A 23,908-nucleotide genomic window follows, 5' to 3' on the forward strand; every position below is an offset into this window, starting at 1 on the left:
ACTGCTGTAACTCTCCTTAACTTTCTGGTGTTGCAGAGCAGTGGCACAGTATATTAGAAACTGCAACTGCGCTAAGAGCTTTTAGCTGCACAAGTACAAGACTGGACTGATAGCTCATGGACTTTTTTCCTTAACTCACATATCTAGAGAGTTACCTTGGACTTAAAATAATCTAAAATCTAAGCACAAAGCAACGGACCTAATTTTACCAGCCACTTGCAGAATGCATTTTTTGTTGACGTACAGTATGGAATCAGATTTAATAATACATTTATTATTCCTTTTCCTCCTCCTCTGTCCATTTACCTTTAATACAATTCTAGTCACTGCTGTATTTCAGGAATCAAAACAGGGTTTTTTTTCACCTTTTTTTTTAATCTATTTTGCATAAATCTATTTTTCACCAGCTTTTGCAAACTCAAAAAGTTTTAAGTTATGCCATTTCTCAGAGAGCTTAAAAATAAGTGAGGTCTATACTGATATAAAAGCATAAATAAATCTCTACCTTGTTCTCAGTTTTTTGAGTTCTTGGCCATCCTAAGTCTTCAAGTGTGAACAATATTTTATATATAAATAAAATAGATAAAAAATTGTATCAAAATCATAAAATGTAATTCAAGCCAAAGAATGCCTCTGCATTTTCTACTCAACTGTTTGAAACCTAAGCAGAATGCCATGAAAGCTCCTGAAAATAACTAATTAGTTTTCTTGCATGACAGCCAAAACAGTTGAACAAAATTCTATGCATTCCCTCAGGTAACAGAATGGATATAAAACACTTGGCTTCTACAGGAATAATTCATATTATACTAGTCACCTGTAAGTAATATTCAAATTAGCTTTAATGAGCTTTGCAGAAAACTTTCTTCCATGCCAGGAGAACAACTGCAACTGAAGAGCTGGAGATGAGCACAGAGTATTGCAGGAGATCTGTCATCATCAAAGATGTTACTGATCACAGTAAGAACTGTTTGCAAGTAATTTCAGCCTGAAGTGAACCATAAATGCATTTGAAATTCTCAAAGACAACCACATGAAAGGCTGACACCGGAACCGTTAAAGCAAGTTAACAGATCCCTGAATGCATGGAAATTGCCTTTATGAAAGTTTCATATATACTGTCATTCTAAATAAAGTTAGGGGAAATGACCTAATCTTTTGTATTCTTAAAACCAGTAGTTTTGCCACATGGCACTGATACTTCTGTTTTCTCTTTCCTTCTTTCTCGTATTTTTAAGATTACTGTAAAGCAGTGTCAATTGGGCCACCACATTCTATACTCATTTCCTGACAGAGAGATAGATACTTCAAGGACAGTAAGTATGAACTACTTCAACCTGCAGCTAAAGAATTAACTTCAACAGCCCTTCAAGCTCTAGTTAGTAAAATATGTTAATACAGAAAATGCCAACTTCTTCTTCTAATGGATTTAAAATATAAAATAAAATCAATCGTGCATATATCCAAAGTAAAGGATCATTCACAGAAATTGTCATTCGGCACCAACATTCAACAAATATTCAAAGTTAAGCTGTTCTGAAGCTTCAAATAATAGGCAAATCTTATCCTCAAATCTGTTAAAAGGAATTTCAATCGAAAAAAAATATTCTATCAACAGCTTTTTATTTAACTGACCATATTAAAATAAATTTAGAAATCTGTACTATGAAAAGTATTTATCCATTGAAAGGTTTTAGTTTTATCTCAGAGTACTTCATTCAGGGTACTTGTTCATTTAATGTCATTTTACTTTCCACTTCATGAAAAAAACATGGAGGGGGCAAATCTGACTGATTTTATGCCAGTAAATACCAAAATGCATTGTAACAGTCAAACTTTAACAGAACAACAAATTAAGCAAAGTTATAGTTCATGTCCTGGGTACATGACAGAACTTAATAAGAGACTTAAATCTGGGAAACACAACACACCAGATCAGAGACCTTCTCCCACGCCCCACAGCCACATTACACACATATCTCAATATCCTCATCTTCTACCACCTCCATATTCACCACCTTCACTAAAAAAGCTGGCTTGAAATAAAAATAATTAATAAATAAAAGAGCAGCAATTTCCCTCAAGAACACCTAGGATTGTACCATATGGACACCGGCAAGCCATTACTTTCTCAAGAGCCTTAGAAGGAGTATCATAAAAAAAAAGTTCCAGGCTTTTAATCTCAACAGTATGGAACTTAATGTATGTCATTAAAAATAATATTATGTATGTCATTAGGAAGCTGCCTGGCTGAAGAGGCTCCTACCAGACACGATAGCTTGTGCAACCACTTCTGAGCTGACAGCATTGCATTTCTTGCATTATGCCCTCATTTTTTCAGTGAAGCAGAGATGGTGGAAAATATTCCATTATCTGCTTCTCTGTCCCCTAGACAGTACATCGTTCCTTGCAGTAATTATCCTCACAGGTTCAATTTATACATGCTTCACATGTAAATGTGTGTTCAGTAAGGCAGATCATTCACAGAAGTGACATTTCAAGAAGAACACTGACATCAAAGGCCTGAGAAAGGAAAGAAAGTTAATAATGACAATATGGTCTCCTGTATTGAGAAGTGCATTAGGCTTCAGAAGACCAATATGGAATATCATCTCAGGTATTCAATACTTCAGAGCAAGCAGGAGTTGCAGTGATGTACAGAGCCTCCAACGCTACTGAAACGTAACAGGAAACTGCACTGATCTGCATTGACAGGGATTTAGTGTAAGAGCTAACGAATTTTTTTGCTCATATTAAAAAAAAAGGTCAAGTAAGGAATAACCTCTTTTTTGTGGCTAGTGTTCTGAAAAGTTTACCATGAATACTCCAGCCCAGTCCTCAAACAACAAATACAGACATTTTACAGCTTGTTTTACAACTGTCTCAAAAAGATCATTAGCAAGTTTAAATAATTTAAATGAGCATGATAACTTAGAAATGTTTTGGTCTTAAACAAATTAAAGTAAGCCATTTCTAAATAATTTAATAATTCAGATCAGCTGAAAATAAAGGTGACAGAAACAAAGACATCAATTCACAAGTCGATCAAAAGATTATGAAAATTTTATCAAATTTTAGAAGTATTTCCATGAGCTGTATGAAATAGACCATGTTTACTGTTTCAAAATATAAAGCTGCAGCAACAGATGAGGTTCTGCAATCATTTCTTTTGATTCTCTTCAAGCCTTTTCTCATATTCAGAGAGTGTCATCTCCATACCTTGATTAATTTCAAAGACACACAGCTCCCCCCGAGCAGTCATCGCTGCTATTCTGTAGGCAATTTCTTAGGGAACGCGATTCCCACATTTAGCCAGTGACTGAATCTATATTCCTCCTGAAATCCTATGATTCACCAATCCAAGCCTAAAAATTTGGCCCTGTTTGAACAAAAGCAAACAGCACTGAAATTGTTACAACAGTTATACAGTATGCTCCTTACCCCATCCAGAAGAGTGTTTGTTAGATGTGTGCGAAGATCTTTACGAAATGGAAATTCCAGGTTAGATACATGAAAAATGGAATTGTCTCTATCAATCATATAAACTTCATTCTTGCCATCAATCAGCATCATATACCTGCAAATGCAATGTTAAGATATTATAGTTAAAGGTACATCCCCAAAATCTCTACTATTTTGTTTTATATTAAGTGCTAAAAACAAGCAATCATGACAGATATTAAACACATTAAAATAACTTTTTTACACTTAAAAGTTTAAACCTATTGCCTCAGGAAAGCAGATAATTTAGTTCAATGCAATTATCACAAAGAAAATATTTCAAAGGTAAAAGTTCAGAATATATATATATATAAGAATTTTGCTCTGTTCAGCTAAAATTATGCCTGAAAGTCTATTAAAAATAACAGAGGTTTTAATACTGTAAAAAATACATGAGGCTAATTCAGTTAGATTTCGAGCAAAGAACTTTTACTCCAGCTTTTCCTTTATTAAGTGGACCAGAACTTTGTCAGGTATAAGTCTGGAGAATTTCATTGAAAGAACCACCCTTCCTTTGTATCGCTGGCTATCTGTCACTGCAGCATTGAAAAGTCCCAGCCAACTACTGAGCCACTTCTCATTCACGGTACATTTCTCTCACAAAGAAAACCCCAAATCTTACTATACTATCACCAGTAGTTTGTGAGCTTGTTTCAGTTCCAGACATATGAATTTTCTACAAGTTTCTTTACATTATGACAGCATGTGGGAGCCCGAGTCATTAATTTAGACCTCTCTATGCTAATCTCACAGAAGATTGGTTTTTTTTATACAGGTATACAGGTACCATATTAAAAAAAAAATTGAACAAATAAACAGAAAAAAAAGAATAAAAAAAAAGGACAAAACCCACAAGGGATGCTAAACAGCACAATAGCTCTAACACACCTAAGTTAGCTTTGTAAAGTACTAAACAACAAGAGCACTAAAGCAGAGTTTCAGGAAGAATAACAAGGCAGCTGTGCAGACAAAGGTCTTCTCAAACTTGTGCAGCAGCCTAGGAGCACACACACCTTCTGACCAGAGATAGGAAACTGAAGAAATTTCAGCAGAAACTAGTATCAAAGGCCAGGTGCAATAAGTCAACATCTTGGCAATGAATGAGAACTAATGAAGGTGCTGAGCATATTCTCTGTGAGGGTGATGAGAGACCAGAACAGATTGCCCAGAGAAGCTGCGGATGCCCCATCCCTGGAAGTGTTCAAGGCCAGGTTGGATGGGGTTCTGAGCAACCTGGTCTAGTGGAAAGTGTCCCTGTCCATGGCAGGGGGGTGGAACTAGATGATCTTTATGGTCCCTCCCAACCCAAACCATTCTGTGATTCAAATACCACAAGTGCTGAAAGCAAAGACTAGAACCTTGAATCTGATGTGATAAAGTAAGATAGAAACTGTTGTGGAGCTTGGAAGGCTCAAAACAAAAAACACCAGAAAAGTGCCTCTTAGGAACAAACAGGATGCTACTGCACTTAGTAAGACCAGTGAAAAGAATGTGTCCAAATGTTCACACAGGAAACACCATGGTTGAACGGCACTGCAAAATATAATCAGACGAGACAAAGCTGACATGCAAAATCCAAAGTAGGTCCAAGTTCTGTGTCTCAGTCAAATCTAAGTTATGTCAGTTTTACTAATTATCACCTGAGCTGTTGTAAACAAACTGATGCCTGATCACGCCATAACTGACCACGTTTGTGTTCCTACACCAGAACTAAGAGTGTGACCCTATCCTGAGCTTATTCTTTTAGTGATCCATTCATTTCACCCATGTTAAAAGCAAAAGTGTTATTACAGAAGTTTTATTCTGCAAAAGAAGTAAAAATCACTGAAAACCAAAAAGAAAGAAAATAGGAGTACTACAGTCAAGATAGTTCAAAGGTTCTAAAATTTCACAACACTTAATGTTCTTGAATAGCCTCTGATGAAAATAGGGAAGGGACAGAGATCTTCCCAGAGCAACTAACCCATCTGGATTGCAGTACAGTTGCTTTGACAGTACAGAATAGAAAAATATGTGATTAAACATAAAATATTATAGCAGTTTCCCCATCCACACCACAATATTGTGAAAGCTAGTAAGCATATTTTGAAAACTCATTTGGCAAAGAACTTTTCATACTTGTCTTTGGACATATGAGGGGGAACAATACTTTTCATAATTTTTCCATTTCTCCTTGGAAGGTCCTGGTTATAAAGAAATAACAAGCTATCAGTAGTTGTTTCTAAAATTCACCACTGCTCTTACAAGTAATGCCTACAGGATCTCTGCTGCCAAAACAAAGCAGCAAGCACCTCCCAGAAGCCCTGCAGGCAAATGGTATACACATGCACAGATCTTCCCTCTAGAAATCAGCAGATCTGACTTCAGGAGTGCAGGACTCCGTGATGCTTCAACAAATACTTTATTTCAGTATTATGACTATAATCATAATTCACTATACATCGGCTCAACTAGTGTTTCTCCACACACAAGATGAGTACTTCAAGATGCTACAAATCAGTTGGGGAAAAACAGACATATATGAGCAGAAAACCTAAGCAGGGGGAGAAGCAACATTTAGAAGAGCTAAAAGCTGTACATGGAAAAAAGAGTTAATATACATTCAATTAGAAAACATGGCACCAGTTCTTCGGAAGCAAGAATACTCTACAGACAACATTCGTTTTTCAAACCAAGCTAATTTATTCAAAACTAAAACTAACTAAAAAGAACATTTTGTGTTTTTCTCAAAAATAAAAGAATCCATGGGAATAGAAGAAGAGGTGAGTAAATAACAGAAATAAAAGCACTCTACTTCAATTTTAATTCTATAAATACACTTAAGCAACCATCTGCACTCACATATTCACTGCTGGTTTAAGTACATGCTTTCCTTGTAACTTGCTTCAATGACAAGATAGTATCTAATGCTTCACAAGACCTAGCACTTCAAAAAACCCCATACTTGTATCTTCATTACATGTGCGGTATAACAAGTGATCTTGCAAATGCTTTGAAAAAAAATGCTTTGAAAAACTGTGAAAAGTTTTTGTTTTCAGCCATCTAAAGCATCTACAGGTTCAGACAACACACAGAAGATTTACTCAGAATCTATTACTTGAATATCGAAATGAACTTACCACCACTTTCTCTAGATCTTTCACTCAAAATAAAATCTATGGAAATTTACTTAGAAGTTGGTAGCTGGATACCTCGATCAACCACTAGTGGGAATATCCCTTCTCTCTGAAACCACAGCACTACTGTTACATCTCTTCTTCCATGATTTCTCTCTTTTTTAAAATTTGTCAGTGTTAGTTGTTTATACTGTAAATTCTAAATAAGAGGGACAATGGTAAATCTTACAACTGAATGCAAAAGATTCCTAAGCAAAGATCACCAGGAACCTCAATTATATAACTCAGAGGGTGGTGAGGCACTGGAACAGGTTGCCCAGAGAAATTGCAGATGCCCCATTCCTGGAAGTATTCAAGGTTAGGTTGGATGGGGCCCTGAGCATCTTGACCGAGTAGGTGAGATCCCTGCTCATGGTGGGGGGCTGGAATTAGATGATCTTTAAGGTCCCTTCCAACCCAAACCATTCTAGAATTTGTATGATTCTATATCTTACTTCAGAGAGCTACTGAGAAATGGCATGTGCTGACTTTGAATACAAAACAAAAATTTAGTATTAACAGGTAAGCACTTAAATCAGAATACAGAGCATGCCTCTGGGCAACACCACACAGGCAGAGAAAGAAGAGACATGATTTCTCAAATACATTCACCAGAGACAGCACACAGGAGCTTAACTGTCATGCATTGTACTGCCCACAATGTACAGCTATTACAGCTGTACATTTATTACTAATTACCTCTATTATGTGAGCGCCCAAAAGCTCCAATTAGTAACCAGGCCCTATTGTTTTAGATTCTGTGCAAGTACACAAGATGATGTGGTCCTGTTTTAGATGGCTCAATTTGAATGTAAAACCAGATAAGTGAATAAAAGAGCAAAAGCAGAGCAGTAATAAGAGCAATAACAGAACTGCTCATTCACCTTTGAAAACTATATATGGAAGCACAGAATCATGTTTGAGCTACAACCATTATCTCTTCAAACTGTCAGTCCAACCACTACAAACCAGTTTCCACTGAAACAGAAGTTCTGACGAGTTAAAGAAAAAAGGGTCACAATGTCCACACAGATTAATCTCACAAGCAGATAAAATATCTAGTCATAGAAATGCTAAAATCTGAAGTTTCATTAGAAGCTACTTTTCATTCACTTCTGATCCTGAGGCAAGGTCCATTACTAATTCTAATTGGACATTAGTATTAACATGATAATTCAGGAAATAGGATGAAAATTTCATTAGCAAAGAACTACAGCTCTTGGCATTAGACAAGCAGATCTCCAAATCACCTACCAGAGTATTAATAACTTAAATCTTTAAACTTCAAAAAATGTCAACAACCAAATAAAGTTTTCACTTTGGAAATCAATTATTTTTAGCATACCCAAATAAAGACAACTCTTTCAAAGGCTCATTTGCCTCCACATATATGCTGTTCATGCAGTCCACATCAGCTGGGCCCAAATACACGCTATAAGAATGATTTTATTAGACTTCCATTTTCAGTGGAGTTTGTTTTGGTGGTGGTTGTGCATTTTTAGTTTTTACACAATTTTGAAGCTGAAATGAAAATGCTAAGTTAGAAACTGAGGTTTCTCCTTTATGCATTTTCCACCATTAAATTTGAAAGTACATTTCAGGAAAATATTATTCAATGCAAAATAAGGCAAATTACTTGGTGTCCCATAACCCAGAGTCATTGAGATTAAGGAACAAGAACAGAACTGCATCTACTAAGCTCCAAATCCAATCCTGTACCCACCGCAACATGTGTCCTCTACCTTCTTTCCCAGATTCTTAGGATTCACAAAACTGGCTTTGAAAATACCCCCCAGCACAGTACATCACTACACGTGGTGTAGTGTCTGCCAAAACATATTTACAGCGAAACTAATCTCCTAGAAGTTCACAGTAGTTTTGCCCCTGACTTCAATTTTGTGATGCGCTTTAGGTATGTTTAACTTCTTTCTCAGCTAAAATCACAGCAACCATCTTAGCAATAAGGTTATATATGTTAATTTATTGCTCTATAGGAGTTTTAGAAACCTTAAGTATAATATAAAAAAAAATATGGCACAGTTTCCTCAAAACTGTAAGACCTCATCTTCTGTGTTTAACACAAAAGTAATTTTCTGAAAAAAAATCTAGAAGTAGAAAACGGATTAGAAATATTGTTTTAAAGGAAGATTAAAAATTCAGCTCCTCTTTGAGCTTTCTTTGCCCTGCAGTATTTCTTCAGACAGGCTATATCAAAGAAGATTATTTATTTCGACACAGTACCGCTGTTGCTGCTTTTTATTCATTTTCCTTTTTAAATATGCCTGTGTCTGTATTATCACATTAAAGAATGCAAAATGTAAGAAATTCCATCATCAACTCCAAGCACAAAATACACGGCAGCTCTCCATTCCCAAGTGAGTTCATTACACAGCCTAGAATTCAGTCTTGTGAAAGCGCTGCCCTCCCACACAAACAAGCATTACCCAACACAGAATAGCAATTAGCATCACTAATATGTTCGCTGATGCAGAGGCAACAGCAAAATCCTGTTGCAGATATGATTTTTAATTTCCTAATTTCCTTTTATGACTGGCAACACTTCAAAATCATGAGCGTGTCGCTTCTCTGTAGATTGATCACCCAGGATGAGGCCAAGCCATTTGAGCACTTTACTTTGGACCCCGACACTCCCTCCTGGCAAGGAAGCACTGACTTCTGGCCAGACATCAAACGCTGCAGGAAAGGCCAGAAGAATGAAAATTAATGACTGCCCTCTATCCACTGACAGTAGGATATTATCTGTGCCACTACACCACTGCAGTTCCATGTTCTGACCCAAATACAGACTGTGCTGGATCTAGAGTAAGTTTAAATTAGACAAGTTAGAAGTTGGCTTGTGGCAGATGGAACAATACACGCTGAAGTCCTGATAAACTGAGGGAGGCTCAGCTTGCTTTCTTCTATTAATTGCTGCTAGCAATGGTTGCTACTTCAAACTCTGACTCCTGAAGGATGATAAAACCTGAATACAAGAACAAAAACACAAGGAACTTACATGAAATCTCATAATATTATTTTCAGCATGTAAACAAAAGGAAAGCAATGTCTTTTTAATCAGCACACTGACAGCTATCACAAACACCTCCAAACTTGTACATGTTTTCATTTGCACGAGTACACAGTGTATCAACCAGCAAGAAACACTACTTAATACACATAAGCTGCTGTAGAATCTTGTATTCAACTTGACAGTTCATATTCTAAATAATTTTTTTTAAAAAAAACACACACACAGGTCTTTGGAAGTCAGTCTGTGCTAAGTATAACAACACTTTATATTTCTCTCGCATATTTCTAGCTAGGTTAAAGTCTGCCATCAACAGTCTCCACAGCATTTTAAACTGAAAAATCCCTTAGATTCTGACTGACAGTAATTTCCAATTAACAGCCTCATTCCTGACCTTGCATTTTCTACAACTAAATATCCTCCCAGTTTTATTATTCTGCTCCTCAGTAAATTCAGTGGCTTGTCTCCCTCATTTGCCAGAAGATACTTGGTTTCTGTTTCAAAATTCTTAATGAAAATACAAAATTATTATTCAGGATCTCCACTTGTGGTTTTTTATGTATTTTCTTCCAAAAGCATCCACTGTCATTTTCTTTCAATCTGTTCTTTACCTATCTTAAAATTCTAACAAACTTCTTAGCCTCAATCTCTATTAAAAAAAAAAAAATTGAAATTTTGTCAAAGTCCAGAAGCATGAGATCTACCAGTATTCCTAGGTCAAAAAGCCAATTTTCCCTTATAAAAATTCCTACCAAAATGGTAGATTGAACTCAGAGGAAATGTCATTCCTCATCTACACTCCTGACTGTGTTCTTCAGTCTTTCTATTAACTACTTCCCTTAATTTAACCAAATCTGTCATTTTATAAAGAGAAAACATGCATTATTGATCTCTTTTTTGTTTCTCATTACAATCATAATGTTTTAAATTTAAAGCAAAACCTTTTCATCAATGATCCAAACTTATTTTCTACAATCAAGATTTTTTTCCCCCAATATTAAAATACTGTTACTAGGTTGCTGTTTAGTAAATGTACCCTTGTGTATCTCTTACTATGTTCAGTAGCACCTGTATTTGTCACATGTCAAAATTCTCCACCAATTCTCCACCCTCAAAAGTGTTCAGCCTCTGGTTAACTTTCACAATTGTAAGATGTCTTCTTGGGGTGAAATGATCAGTTCCCTAAGGCCTTAAAGCTGTCTTGGCTAAACTCTTATTATGGGATCAAGCACTCAGTTTGCATTAGGTGTTCAAATGTGCTCACAATGACAACTCTGATCAGGCTGGGTATCTGCAGCAGATTCAGCAGTAACCCAGAAGTTTATCTTAACAAAATTGTAGTGATTTTTTTAAAACCTGAACTCTGTAACAATTTTTTTATTCTTCAGCTATTAGGAAAATAAAATGTTATTCCTCATATTTATTTTGCATCTTTCCTAAACAAAATTAATGTTTTCCAATATGCATGTTAGAGTTAAGAAAGTTATCCTAGTGCATCTGCTATGCCAACATCTAATTTCATCAGAAGGTTTCCAACATTCAGTCTCATGTTCTGAATCACTTTTTCAATATACTGCTGCCCTGACTCAATGCTAGTATGGAAAAATATAATTTTTTTGTCTTATTGATCACTTCATGTATCACAATGGAAGGGCTATGCTCAATTTTGATATTCGTAGCATGATTTCAGTTGGAAAAGATCTTTAAGATCATTGAATTCAGCTGCAAACCTAACACTGCCAAGTCCACCACTAAACCATGTCCCTAAGCGTCACCATATCTACATGTCTTTTAAATACTTCCAGGCATTGATGAATTGATATCCATCAATTCACCCTGCTTATTTGAGAAAAAAGAACTTAATTTCTATAAGATTTGTTAAGGTGGTATTCCCTGCATATGGCGTAACTCTGTGCAAATCATCACTGTAGGATAAAAGATACCACACAGCTTATAGAGGTATTCCATCTCCATAATTTTACTAGTCATCAGTCTCCTCCACTGTTACCTCACTCAGCACCAAAATCTTTTTCTTATTTTTGCCTGCCACTACTCTCCATCAAAATCCGAATGCAAGTTTCCCTTTTCATTTGCCCCCCCTTGACAAGCCAAGGTCCAGAGAGGATATTTTGTGACTGTTATGGCCCTGAACATCATTAAAAGTGAGACAGTGGATCTGCAGATGACATTTACTACAGAAATCTTCAGAATGCCCAAACCTACAGTAACAAACAATGAAAGCTTTGATATCTAAAAGGTACTACAAGCAGGAAGAGATGTGACCACACTTTGCTGCCTTACAAGGTTCTAAATTAACTCTGTCGGGTGAGAAAGCTCATATAGCTGCTACAGTGGTCAGTGAGAGCACAGAAATTCAGCTGCAGTCAAAAAAAACCCAAACCAGCAAAGAGCATGAGATCATACAACTAATGGATTAATGCAAAAGACAGAAATAATGTTGCATCATTATACAACTTCATGGTATCCCCTCCCCCAGTATACAATATGCACCAGCATTAAAAGAGAAGTCAGTTTTTGAATGAAGGAGACAACAGTAATACTAAGGACCATGGAAAAACGCTTACAAAGTATGGAAACTAGTATCACTCCTCCTAAGAAAGTATCGCAGTTCAGACTGAGCTCAAACTTTATTTTTTTCTGTTTTATAAATCAAAGATAAAGATGCCTTTAATTAATCTAACAGATGGCAAATTCAAAACTAATGTAAAACTACATTTTCTTTCTAAAATATTATTTGACTGTGAAACTCTGCTAAGTAAAACCAAGAATTTAGCAAGGTTAAAAAAGACTATCCAGTTACAGTGTTTTTCTTGTCTGTCTTCCAGGGTTTTAATTAAGTTAGAGTGCTGGGGGGGAGGGGTGTTTCTTTATTTCTAGAAGGATATTAAAACATCACGGGTTAAATTTCAAGTTGCCTTGTAATCATCATTTGACCTACAACAAAGGATAAATTAACCTATAACTACTATATATATTAGAGTTCTTATAGCATATTATGACAAAAGAATTATTAACGAGCTAGAAAAGATCTGACCCATACATATACAATCTGTATACTAACACATTTATTTTAAAGTCTAGATTCTCTTTGTTTCATCCAAATTTTAATGATCCTAAGTGCTCAAGTGTACATTAAAGTACATTTCTAAATTAGCGATTAGAACACTATTGGAAAACAACTGTACGGTGTAATGGTCTGATTACTTTTTTTAAAAGCTGTAAGAGTAATGGAACAAATTATACCTCAAGCTTGATTGAACTGTTGAATTCTTTCTTAATTTTTATTATTGTTGTTACTATCATCTTCATTATTTATTACAGATAGAGCTTCAAGTTTGCTTGAACTTGTTTGACCCATCCCTCTCCACAAATCTTAGAATCTTAGTCTGAAAATATTTTGGCAATTTAAAGAGAAATTTAGCAATAGGGTAAAAAAAGAATATATATATACATATATGAAAGAAAAACAAATTAATTTCACATCAGATGACAAGTAGTTACATTCCTTCTTTCCCCAAACAAGAGAACCATCATGTCTCTCTATAATGTAGCAGTCAAGAGTAACACAATTTCCTTTGAAAAAGGAAATTCCCTTAACTTTGAACTGATTTATGCCAGAATGTACTCTGGGTCAATTCTGTCTGTATCACCAGCACAAGTCTCAGAAGGAACACAACTATCATTTGTGCTCACAGAGAAGACCAGCTCCTAGAGAAAGGGCTGCCCTAGATACCTGTATAGCTAAACTTCACAAACCGAATGTCATTCTTCCCTGAATGAGCTGAAGCCATTACACTTCATGGATGTGTTTGTAATCCCTCCCCAGGAGAACCAGAAGCACGGGATGCACTGTTCCACTATTGGAAGTCATCTGGCAGAAAGGAAAATAAATAAATAAAGCAGTAATCACTGATAGTGGTCGCTTGAACATCAGGTACCCATGCAGGCACACCATTTATCTTGATCTAATTAGAACATTTTAGGACTACAGTTGAATATTCTAAGATTAGTATTCATAGCACAAGCTACATAATAAGCATTTTAATGCATTAACTATTGATAAACAAACAAAAGAGCTTGCTTAGAAGACAATCTGTCCAAATACTCAAATAGTTATATATGAATTATCAGTTAGGTAGTATTTTTCAAAGAGCCCAGAACTGTGACCATAAAACTGCCAAAAGCCTGTTGTTTCACAAAATATACTTCCTGTATGGTATCACATTAGCAGTGCTCCTTAACCACTCAATAAAGGGACATAAAACCAACAGATTCCTTCTACCCCTTCTTTTCAGAGTCCTGATGGTGCTGCTGACAGAGAAACCACAACCTAGAGAAAGAATGCTTTATTTGGCCATTCAAGTAAATCTGAATCCAGATGAGGGATGACATGTTCTGTCACACCTACTTATTCCTTCCTCTACATTGATTCAACGATTTTAAAAACAAGACTTCATGAGATGGAGAAGTAACAATGTGATATGGAAATGCCTTAGTAACAAACACATAAATACACCATCATCACCCCAAAAAATCCCACAAAACCCAGTATATTTTTATACCCAATGGTTCCAGATATTAGTTTAACACCTTAGGACATTCTGTGTTGCCTCTTTTGACCGACCATCTGCCAGTCAGGAGAGACCTCCCCTGGTTCCTAATTAATAGTTAAACAAAACCAATGAGTTATCTGGTGATGCCCATGAGTCTGGCTATCAAAATCTGACAGTCCCTTTTCTGCTATCAAAGTCAGTCTGCTAGCCAAAGTCTAGGCATGCTCTCATTCCCTGCACAATAGGTAAAACAGGAGAAAAGGACAACATGCCAACAGGTGGAGATGATGAGGTCACCTTGTACTGGAGCCTCTTCACCCTAGGCTACAATGTCTTCACCTAGAGGCAGAGACATGCTAAACAAACTGAAAGTGCCCTTAATCTGAACACAATTTATCAAAGCTTTATTTTTTCCACTCACAAATGAAAACTCAAATAAGCATGCTATAGTCGCAGGTTTTAATGCTGTGGAAAAAAGGCTGGTATCAGACTTGTAATCCTAAATCTACTGCCCAATACAACCGTACAGGATTATTAAGATCCAGAGTGAGCAACAACTTGAACCTCAGCTCCTAAACTTCCAACTTTCCAGCGTCAAAACACATCATTCCTATCTCCCCATCCCATATCATATCCTCTTTCCCTCCTACCTGAACATACAAAATAAAACCATGACTTAGGCATCTGCTTTTTAGAAAATTAAGAGGAGCGCTGTTCAGAGTGCTTAACATCTATGAACTGCTCTTTTCACAAGTCATTAGAAAGTCAGTTTACACAATATAATCCAGAATCACGTATGTGACTTTTCTATACTTTTGCAGAATCTTATGACATTATGTTATTACTACACACTCCAAAGTTAACCTGCAGGTTCCTAACAACTGACTAGTACGGTAGTCTATAAAAGCCATTTATTTATAGCTTTTAATCTTGACTGGAGAGGAGTAAAAGCTTTATTACAACCATTTTAATAACTTGCACAACTTCAGTTTCCAGACAAAATATATGCTATCTCCAGTTAAGAATATTATTCTAAATAAAGTCAGTAAAATAAATTCCACAGGAATTGCAGACTCCTCCTAAACCAAAATTCTTCCAGCTATAGAGGTAGATGTACAGAGCTAGTCTAAAAATGGGTGAGTTTCTTTTCCCTTAAAGAATAGTCAAAATAACTATAAAGAATAACCACAAGGGACTATGCCACGTAAACAAAAACTGCATTTCTTCTCAAAGACCTTAAATACATAGCACAAAACAACACACTGCAGAGACCGAAGGAGTGGGCTAGCAACAGTCACTTTAATCTTTTAACTGAAGTTTTTTGTTCCAAATCTCTTTTGTAAGTACCATACCATTTAGACAATTTCACGCAAATAATAACAGAAAAACCGTTACAACTACCTCTTTAAGACATTCAATGAAAATAACAAACATCAGAAGAGTGGCTGTCCTACTCGCAAAAATGACGTATAATTACCAGTTGAGGCTTTGCCCATTGCTGATAGTTACATAAGCACAGTTTGAACAAAGCTCATTTAACTTGGAATAACTTGGGTTGTTCACAAAATCTGTCATTCCTATTAAAAAAAAATCCATTTGGTCCTGAAAAGTCTATTTGGTACATGTCCATCCCCTGGATATTTCTGTCCTTTAAAACTTCACACCACTAAAATGTGCCACAACCACAGAAGAAGCAATACACAGAATTACCAACTGATCATCAAAATCAATTAATATTTAAATCTCAAGATAAGTGGGGAGAGAAGGAAGGAAAAGGAAAGGAAGGTGTGATTTAAAAGTACCCAGACAATTCTTGTGTGGTTCTTCATCCCATCCTATGATTAGGAGGCAAACATTTTTTCCTTACTCCAAGACCATAAATATATATTAACCCTAAACATGACTGAATGACACTCAAAACACAATTTATAATTCACCTTCTCACTAGCTATCTGGGTCAGAGAGCAAGGTGCCCAGGAAGGGAGTATTCATACCTTGAAAAAAACTCTTTTACTCACAAATGCTTTCCAGTGATTAACAGCCCTTAACTTTCCTCCTAGCACCATTTCTGAAGATGTCTGAAAATCTCAACATCCTATATTTTTGTCCCCCGCCTCTAAATTAGGAAGGAATCCCCTAACAATTATGTAAACCTCCAATTCAGGCACTTCCCAGTACTGGGCACAAAATTCCACATTCATGAGAATCTGGTCATGTCATTTGTACCCATCTAAAAATTAATCTATGCCTTCTTTTTCATTCCCAATAGAGTCTCCTTCAAGTTCAACTCAACATTAATATCTTTGCTCCCAGGAGACAATCTTTCCATTCTCTAGGTCTGCTTTCATGACAAGCTGGTCTCTTGTTCTTAATAATGAGATCTCAAGTGCATAGATTTGTTTTTTAATTGGATTAGTACTACTCTCCAATGTTCTCTGTCCTCCACCATTCTCATTATTATCCCAGCTTTCTCTATAACCTTCACCTGTCTCTCAGGGATAATAGTTTTTCATGAACCTATTCAACTATCTCTTCTTTAATCCTTTACAGAGAGACAACCATTTTGCTATCTTGCCACCTAATTTTGGTCTAGTATCTTTTACCTCTTAATTTCATAAACAAACAAGCAAAAAAATCTGTTTCTCGGTTTTGTTAATATATTTTAGAATTGTTCTTTAGCAGTGATCATATTTTCACTAACTACTCTGGACCAAATGACTTTTGGATAACTTCTCATATTAGGAATCTGCAATTTCTGTTACGTGTGTAAGCTTCATCTCATCGTGTATAGGAAAAGGAAAAGCACTGAGCCATGGAAATTCAGGGAGAAACTTCAACCCCTTCTTCATGGTGTTTTAAGAAGACGCATAAGAAGTTATCTTAAAACATACCAAGTAGACTTCCTTCTAGTAATGGTCACACATCTCTTTCTGAAGAGGCTGCAACTGCCAATAATTTTAAGGTTTTTAACAAAAACAGAAATTTTCTTCAATTTGTACAAAAAGCTGAACTGAAGAAGCCTACGAAGCTATCACAAGAGCAATAATACAGTAACTAAATCAAAAGAACTACATTCAATATAAATCAATATTTTATATATATATATATATTTATTGGTTGATACATTTGAGATAAACTTATTTGATTAACAGTAAAAAATTGCCCACTAGCTTTATCATACTGTGAAGTGTAGCTTTACTATTTTATTTTGTATTGTGATACCAACAAAATGAGAATGATTTAGGCAACAGGCCTTGTTCCCAAAATGTAATTTGCTAATCATGAACAAATAACCAACTTCAGAGATGTTTGAACTATTTTGTTACAAACACCTTTTAGACAACTAGCAGCAATTCTCAAAGAGTTTTTTTACATTCTGCACCTACTTATTCACATTTAGATATCTGTAAGCCATCAAACTTGCATTAATATTTTCCAAATTTAAGTCTTTTACAAGAGCTACCTGTTCTGCATTTTTTTAAATAGTTGCCTTACCATAATTGAACAGCCATACTATTATGATCATATTCATTATTTTTTACTAAAACTGCATGTGTACAGATGTGAAAAATAAAAAAGGTACTCATACAAATGTAGGAAAATAACTTATGCCCCTTAATAGGTTGCATTTAGTGCAGGTCACATTTTACCATTATAAAACCTAGTCTTGTTTGATTGTATTGATTTTAATTATTCCACAGACATTTTACAACTTTTTATTATTCTTAGTGGTAGCAGCCTTTTTTTCAAAACTGGTATCTCATTACTTTACCAACCCTACTCCTGTCTGAACATTCAGCTCCGCTCATTAGAACAAGCATCTGTTATAAAGAGTATTAACGAGACACATATGAAGGGGTTCAACAAGCCATTACCCACCTGGGTTAATCATTTTACAGTACAAAGCTGATAACACAGTCATGCAGTAAATGCCTTGAACATGTTACGACTACCTTATTCAGATAGTAACTACTATTTCAGAAACACAGCACTGAAAAAATGTTGTACCTACCTTGTAGCTACTGTTACCATACAACGTATATTTCATCTCAACAAAGCCAAAAGGCATGATTTTAGTAGTCAGAAATTTGCCCTTTGGATTTCTGTACCTTATGGATAGATTAGCATTAAGATTATTTATAAGACACCAGAGGTTTGACAACTGTTCCAATAAATATACAGGACAGAAATTACACCAAACCAGACAGAATAGCTGCAGAACTCAGTGACTTTTTTTTTTAATTTTTAATAATAATAATTTAAAGCAATATGATTTTAGAGGTGGTTTTTCCTAAAACACGGTGACTTTGCATATAGTATTTACGTACACCCAAATAGCTGGTACAAAGGAAATATTCTACCAAAGAGTGTCAATGCTAAACGAGCTTCACAGATCTTTTAATTTAAAGTTCACTTCTCTAAACCTGAGATGCAAATGGACACATCTTTACATATAGGCAGTTATAAACAGGAGGGGAGAAGTATTTGTTCACGCTGCATTTTTCCTTTTGGGGCAAACATGCTCCAGAAGGAAAGCTGGAGCAAGAACAAGGAGGTGTGCCCTGCTGATGCGTATGGAACAAGGGCCCTGGAAACCAGATACAAAACAAGCAAGATCACAGCGTAGGCACAAACTCTTCAAATCAGGACAGACTAAGTAAGGATAAGTCAAAGGACTTCAAACTCAGGGCTCCAACACGCTCCAGTAAATTTCTCCAAAATATTTTACGGTTGAAGTATTTGACAGTAATTCTAATCTATTTCGCAATGTTTAGTCAACATAAGATGATAAATAATGCTCTTTTATTTAGGGAAATACTTTCTATTTTTATAAAATTATGGGTAGAAAAATATAACAACGCTAAGAAATCAAGAAAACATGAACTGTTCTACCAACTGAAAAAAAACAGCCAAACAACATTGGAAAAAAAAACACAGAAAACCCCATCACCTCAACAACAAAAACAACAACACAGCTCTTAAACCAGAAGGGTGAAACTTCAGCTCAAGTTGAAATCTAGGAATAGCAAATGCCTTTGTAGAAAAGTCCTCAAAGAAATTACTGCCACTGCGTACCAGTTAAGACAATGTACAAATAAAGGCTTCAGTCATGAAACCTCTAGAGAAAACTACTGCTGCAGGAATAAAATTCAGGTATTTAATAACAATGAAATTTAAGAAGTTTGGCTAAGTTGAGCAAATATTGCTATTAACTGAGATGACGGTGTTTTATTTCAGTGAGAAAGCATAATAGAAAGTTATTAGTTATGCATCTGCTTTTCTGTAAGTCCAATCAAGTCAATGAAACAGCAGCAAAGAGAGAGAACAAAACAAACCAACCAAAAAAGAAAAAACCCGCATGCCAGCCTAATAATATTCTAATAGGCAAAGTCTAGACTGCTGCACCTAAGCCACAGTTAACAGAACAGCTTCAGAGATCTCTGATGACAGGGGCTTCATCTCCAGACAAAAGGAAGCAGGGGATCCATAAATGGGTCTCACTAACTGATGTCTTAATATTAAATTCAGGAAGGTCACGCCTGTCAACACAAGCTTTCAGAATAATTAATGAAGATCTGTTTAATTGCATATGGAGTCTAGATCGTTGAAGAACAACTAAATAATCAGAAGCATGTCCAATGTAAAAACTATCACAGTCATTTTTCATTGTTGATTCGGGTACATACCATGTACAGTGTCTAAATATCCAAATAATAGCTCAGGTTTTCATCTTTAATCTCTCTCATTACTTCAGCTCAATTTCACTGACACTGAATCTTTGTAGGTCCATTTTCTTCTCTGAATATATCTATCAGTCTATGTATCTCCACAATTAACTACAGGTTATTATGTTTTCAAAAGAAACTAAAATGACTATTTAGTTCCCTCGGTTTTATTCTTCATCCATTCTGTTTTGTCACCATTCTAAACCACAGGATAGAATGTTCAAAATACTGAAAATTTCTAAAAGAAATTACATGTACATTTTAATTTCTTTCACAAAAGGCAGTTTTCCAGGTGCCCTACTATTTTCTATATAACTGCTTCAGTACTCAGAATATAGGCATCACATCCATATGTTTGAGTAAGAAAATGAGAATACTCCAAAATTTTCCAAATAGATAACATAGGATATGACAAAGCAAGACTCTTCAGGTCCATTTAAGTTGGCTGAGTTTAGTTGTTCAGGCTCAGCAGCTTTTGAATGCCTTGTACTCCTCTAAGGATATGCCTTGATCTCCCAACACCGCATTGCTGTAACTTCCCAGCCCGGAAACGCCTGTACTGCATTACCCAAGTGCTTGTGTACACAACCAGCCAATGTAAGAAGCCAGATATTCCCACCCATTTCTTATGCCATACTGAGTGCAAGTTTACTTTGTCTTTTCACACCATACTCTGCCCAAGATAATAAACCCTTGAAGCACAAACACCACAGAGGAGAGATATTTGAAGGGTTGCTTGGGGGGTTTTTTATAGGAGACAGCTTAATTCTGGCTGAACTGTGCTGAATCGTGACTGACTCCATGTGGAGCCACTTGGTAATTTTCGTAAGACACCCAATTCCCCATATTTTCCATGATTTTCAATGTCTAGGATACTCCACTCTATTACTAAAGATAACAAAAGAGTAGATGAAAACCTTTAGAAGATGTCCAGTCAGGACAACCAATCAGGTTGTAGTTTGTTATTAAACAAAAGGCACTTCTACAATGATCGTAAGAGAATGGGTGAGGCAAGATAAAACTATCAACTCTTTAGCTGACATGAACTACGAGTTTGAACAAAGGATCACAGTATGAATAAAAAAACCCTATGAAATTTCCACTACTAGCCAGATTCTGAAGGATCAATCAGAAGTTTTAATTTAGCTTTCATAAATAAAGTCTTCAGCTTAACAAACTCTTACTGCTATTTAAGATTATTCTAAGACCTTGGTGGCAAGTCCTGGATGACGGACAAGCAAGGGTTAGAGAGAAGAATTACATTTAACAGTCAGTCTGTAGAACAGGTGCTAAAAGAAACTTGGCCTCAAACTTCAGCAAATGTTGCGTATCAAGACAGAAAAAAAAAATTCATCTCTGAAGCCAGTTTTTTTGTTATGCTTTGTCCTCTGTACAAGCAAATTCACTTTCCTGAGAAAACACAAACTGTCTACCCAATTTACTGTGTGTTTCTTTTTCATTTAAAATTAACTTACCGAGTGCCGTCTGCTTTCCAGCTAACTTTGTACGGCTTCTGCTCCAAAAATTTAATATTTTGCTTGTCCATGGAAACAGGCTGCGCTCCAGGGAATCCAGACCTAAAAAAAAGAACCATGTTTATTAACGTTCTGCAATAAATACTCACACAAGGCAATACATTTTTTACATTACACTGAAATCACATCTTGTATCAGGCTTGTTGCAAGGTTAAATCTAAGTTAGAACATCTCCTCCAAAAAAGTATTTTGCATGAGAAATTAAATGCCTATCTGATAAGAAAAAGGATATTTGGTTATGACAAAACACTGAATTATGTGGAACTTCAAAGTATTAACTTTGGAGGAAAAGATATCTGAATTCAAAATTACTGGCACTAGAAGAAATAAAAGCATCAGAAAGTTAGGAAGCACTGTGAGTAACTCACCGGCTCATCAACTTCGGAAAGGAGAAGCTCAGAATATGAGACATTAAAGCCAACATTCTAATTAACATTAGACACAAATTCAAGTTGGCTATAAAAATGAGTACAATACCTCGATACCTCGAGGTGAAATACCAGTTGTACAAATAAATCTACTGCTTGAGCAAGCACTAAATTTTACACAAATGCCTGGACTAGGCTACATCTGGAATTTGTACAGCAATAATTCATCTGAACACGTTTTGTTATCTCAATGGAAAAGCAATTCTAGAATCTTGTTTCTTAACATTAACAGTCGATCATTCCATTTCATAGTACAATGCAAGACTGTTCCATTGCCAAGTGTGTTTGAGGCTTCCTTTATTTTAGAAACAACCCATTCAAAAATGGTCATGTTTTTTCTCATTTTTACAATGAGCTGTGTCCTTCTGCAAAACATAACACTTATTTCTAGATAGTATAAATAAACAAGTTCTAAGTTTTCATACCCTTCCCATCCACAGAATTGCTGACATTTTTGCTGTATTCCTCCTAACTTTGGTTGCGTTGTCACTTGGGTCACATATTTAACTGTTATTCCTTCCAAGAAAATTGCACCCTAAATAAATTAAAAGAAAAACAATTAGTATTTAAGCCTTCATAAAAGCAGATCAGAATATGTCAATACAAGATTAAGTCTGTTTTTACAAACCTCTCGAGCAGTACTAGCTTAAATATTCCTTAAAGATTTACCCATAATAGCAAGATACGTCAGCTGAGCTTTGCCAGCAAACTCACAGGTGAGCCATATTATAAACCCAGTAACTGAGTTATTTATGGAGGGAAAAAATAATTAAAAAAAAAAAAGGAGGTAAATAGTAAGGGATAGATAGTACTTAAATGTTTACACTATTTAGCTAATACTCTCAAGGAAGCTCCCACATCAAACTACAGCATCAGTTTGACTTACTTTTCATTTGTAACTAAAATGTTGTTATTTAAAAATAAAGAACACTAGTATCAGGTATTTAATAGTAAATTGGTCACATATAGAATTTGCAGGGATTAAATTAATCATCCTTAGTACACAAAGTATTATATAATAATAAGATAGGGTGAGACATGTATTTGTGGATAAGAATCTGAACCTAAACACTAAACAGTATTGTAAGCCCGGAGCAAATCACTGTACATTAAGGGTCACAAAATTCTTTCTAGTAGAAGCCTTCGTAACACCTCTTTAAAGTATGTCAAAAGGCATGGCCCAAAATAAGTAAACCGGGAACTAAGGAAACAATTGACCTATGAAATGTTAAATAAAATTTCTTAATATATAAATAGTATTTCAAGATTAACAATTCCATGTTTGCCCTGATTCATGGAATGAAAGAGCTGCTCAGTAACAGTAGAGATGTGAGATAAACGTAAGTAGCTTAGTAATTAGTGAATCAAAGTCACTGGGAAACATCTTTAGACACAAGGGGGTTCATTTTTTTTTAAAAAAAGTATGTCAGCAGATGAAGAAGTTAAGTCCTACTTTTCTCCTTTCAAATCTTTGAGATGCACATTTTCAAATAGTTATGTTAATTTTATCAGACCTAGATGGCAATTCCAGTACAAGAAGTTCAACTACACATATTTCATCTCCTCCTGGGTGATCTACCACATTGCACGTCTCAAAGCTCAAGCTTACGCTATAGGGAAAACAACTGAAAGAATGAAAGTATTATGCAGCAGCAAACTTAAATGGTTCTCAGTTGAGCTAGGACAACTTTCTTCACAAAAGAAAAATATAAACAGCAGGTCTGTAACAAAATATTTGTGTAAAAATATATTTGCATAATTTTATTCTCAATCTAAACCAGATTACTAAAGTGGAGTTGTTATCATGAATGCCATAGAAGAGGCTAAGTAAAAATCAAAACAGAATACTGAAAATAAAACTCTAAAATAACTTGTATATTCCAGAAAGTTTGATGTCAAATGGAATAAAAACAAATCCTGCATAACAGAACACATTAAAGCCATCAGGTCTACAAAGCTAC

General features: G+C 35.5%; 1 protein-coding gene across 3 annotated transcripts in view; it reads right to left on the bottom strand.

The window, feature by feature from the left end:
* Positions 1-23,908, bottom strand: part of RNGTT (RNA guanylyltransferase and 5'-phosphatase) — a 177,874-nt gene that overhangs the window by 129,870 nt on the left and 24,096 nt on the right. For all 3 annotated transcript variants that reach the window (XM_051777749.1, XM_051777751.1, XM_051777750.1), the window contains exons 7-9: positions 22,373-22,482; positions 21,460-21,561; positions 3,442-3,577 (exon numbers count right to left, since the gene is read on the bottom strand). In XM_051777749.1, the coding sequence (XP_051633709.1) occupies positions 3,442-3,577; positions 21,460-21,561; positions 22,373-22,482 (348 nt within the window). The remainder of the gene's footprint in view (positions 1-3,441; positions 3,578-21,459; positions 21,562-22,372; positions 22,483-23,908) is intronic.

This window comes from Manacus candei, unplaced genomic scaffold, assembly GCF_025592945.1.
Source record: "Manacus candei isolate 608988 ecotype Guabito, Panama unplaced genomic scaffold, ASM2559294v1 h1tg000011l, whole genome shotgun sequence".
Lineage (NCBI taxonomy): Eukaryota > Metazoa > Chordata > Aves > Passeriformes > Pipridae > Manacus > Manacus candei.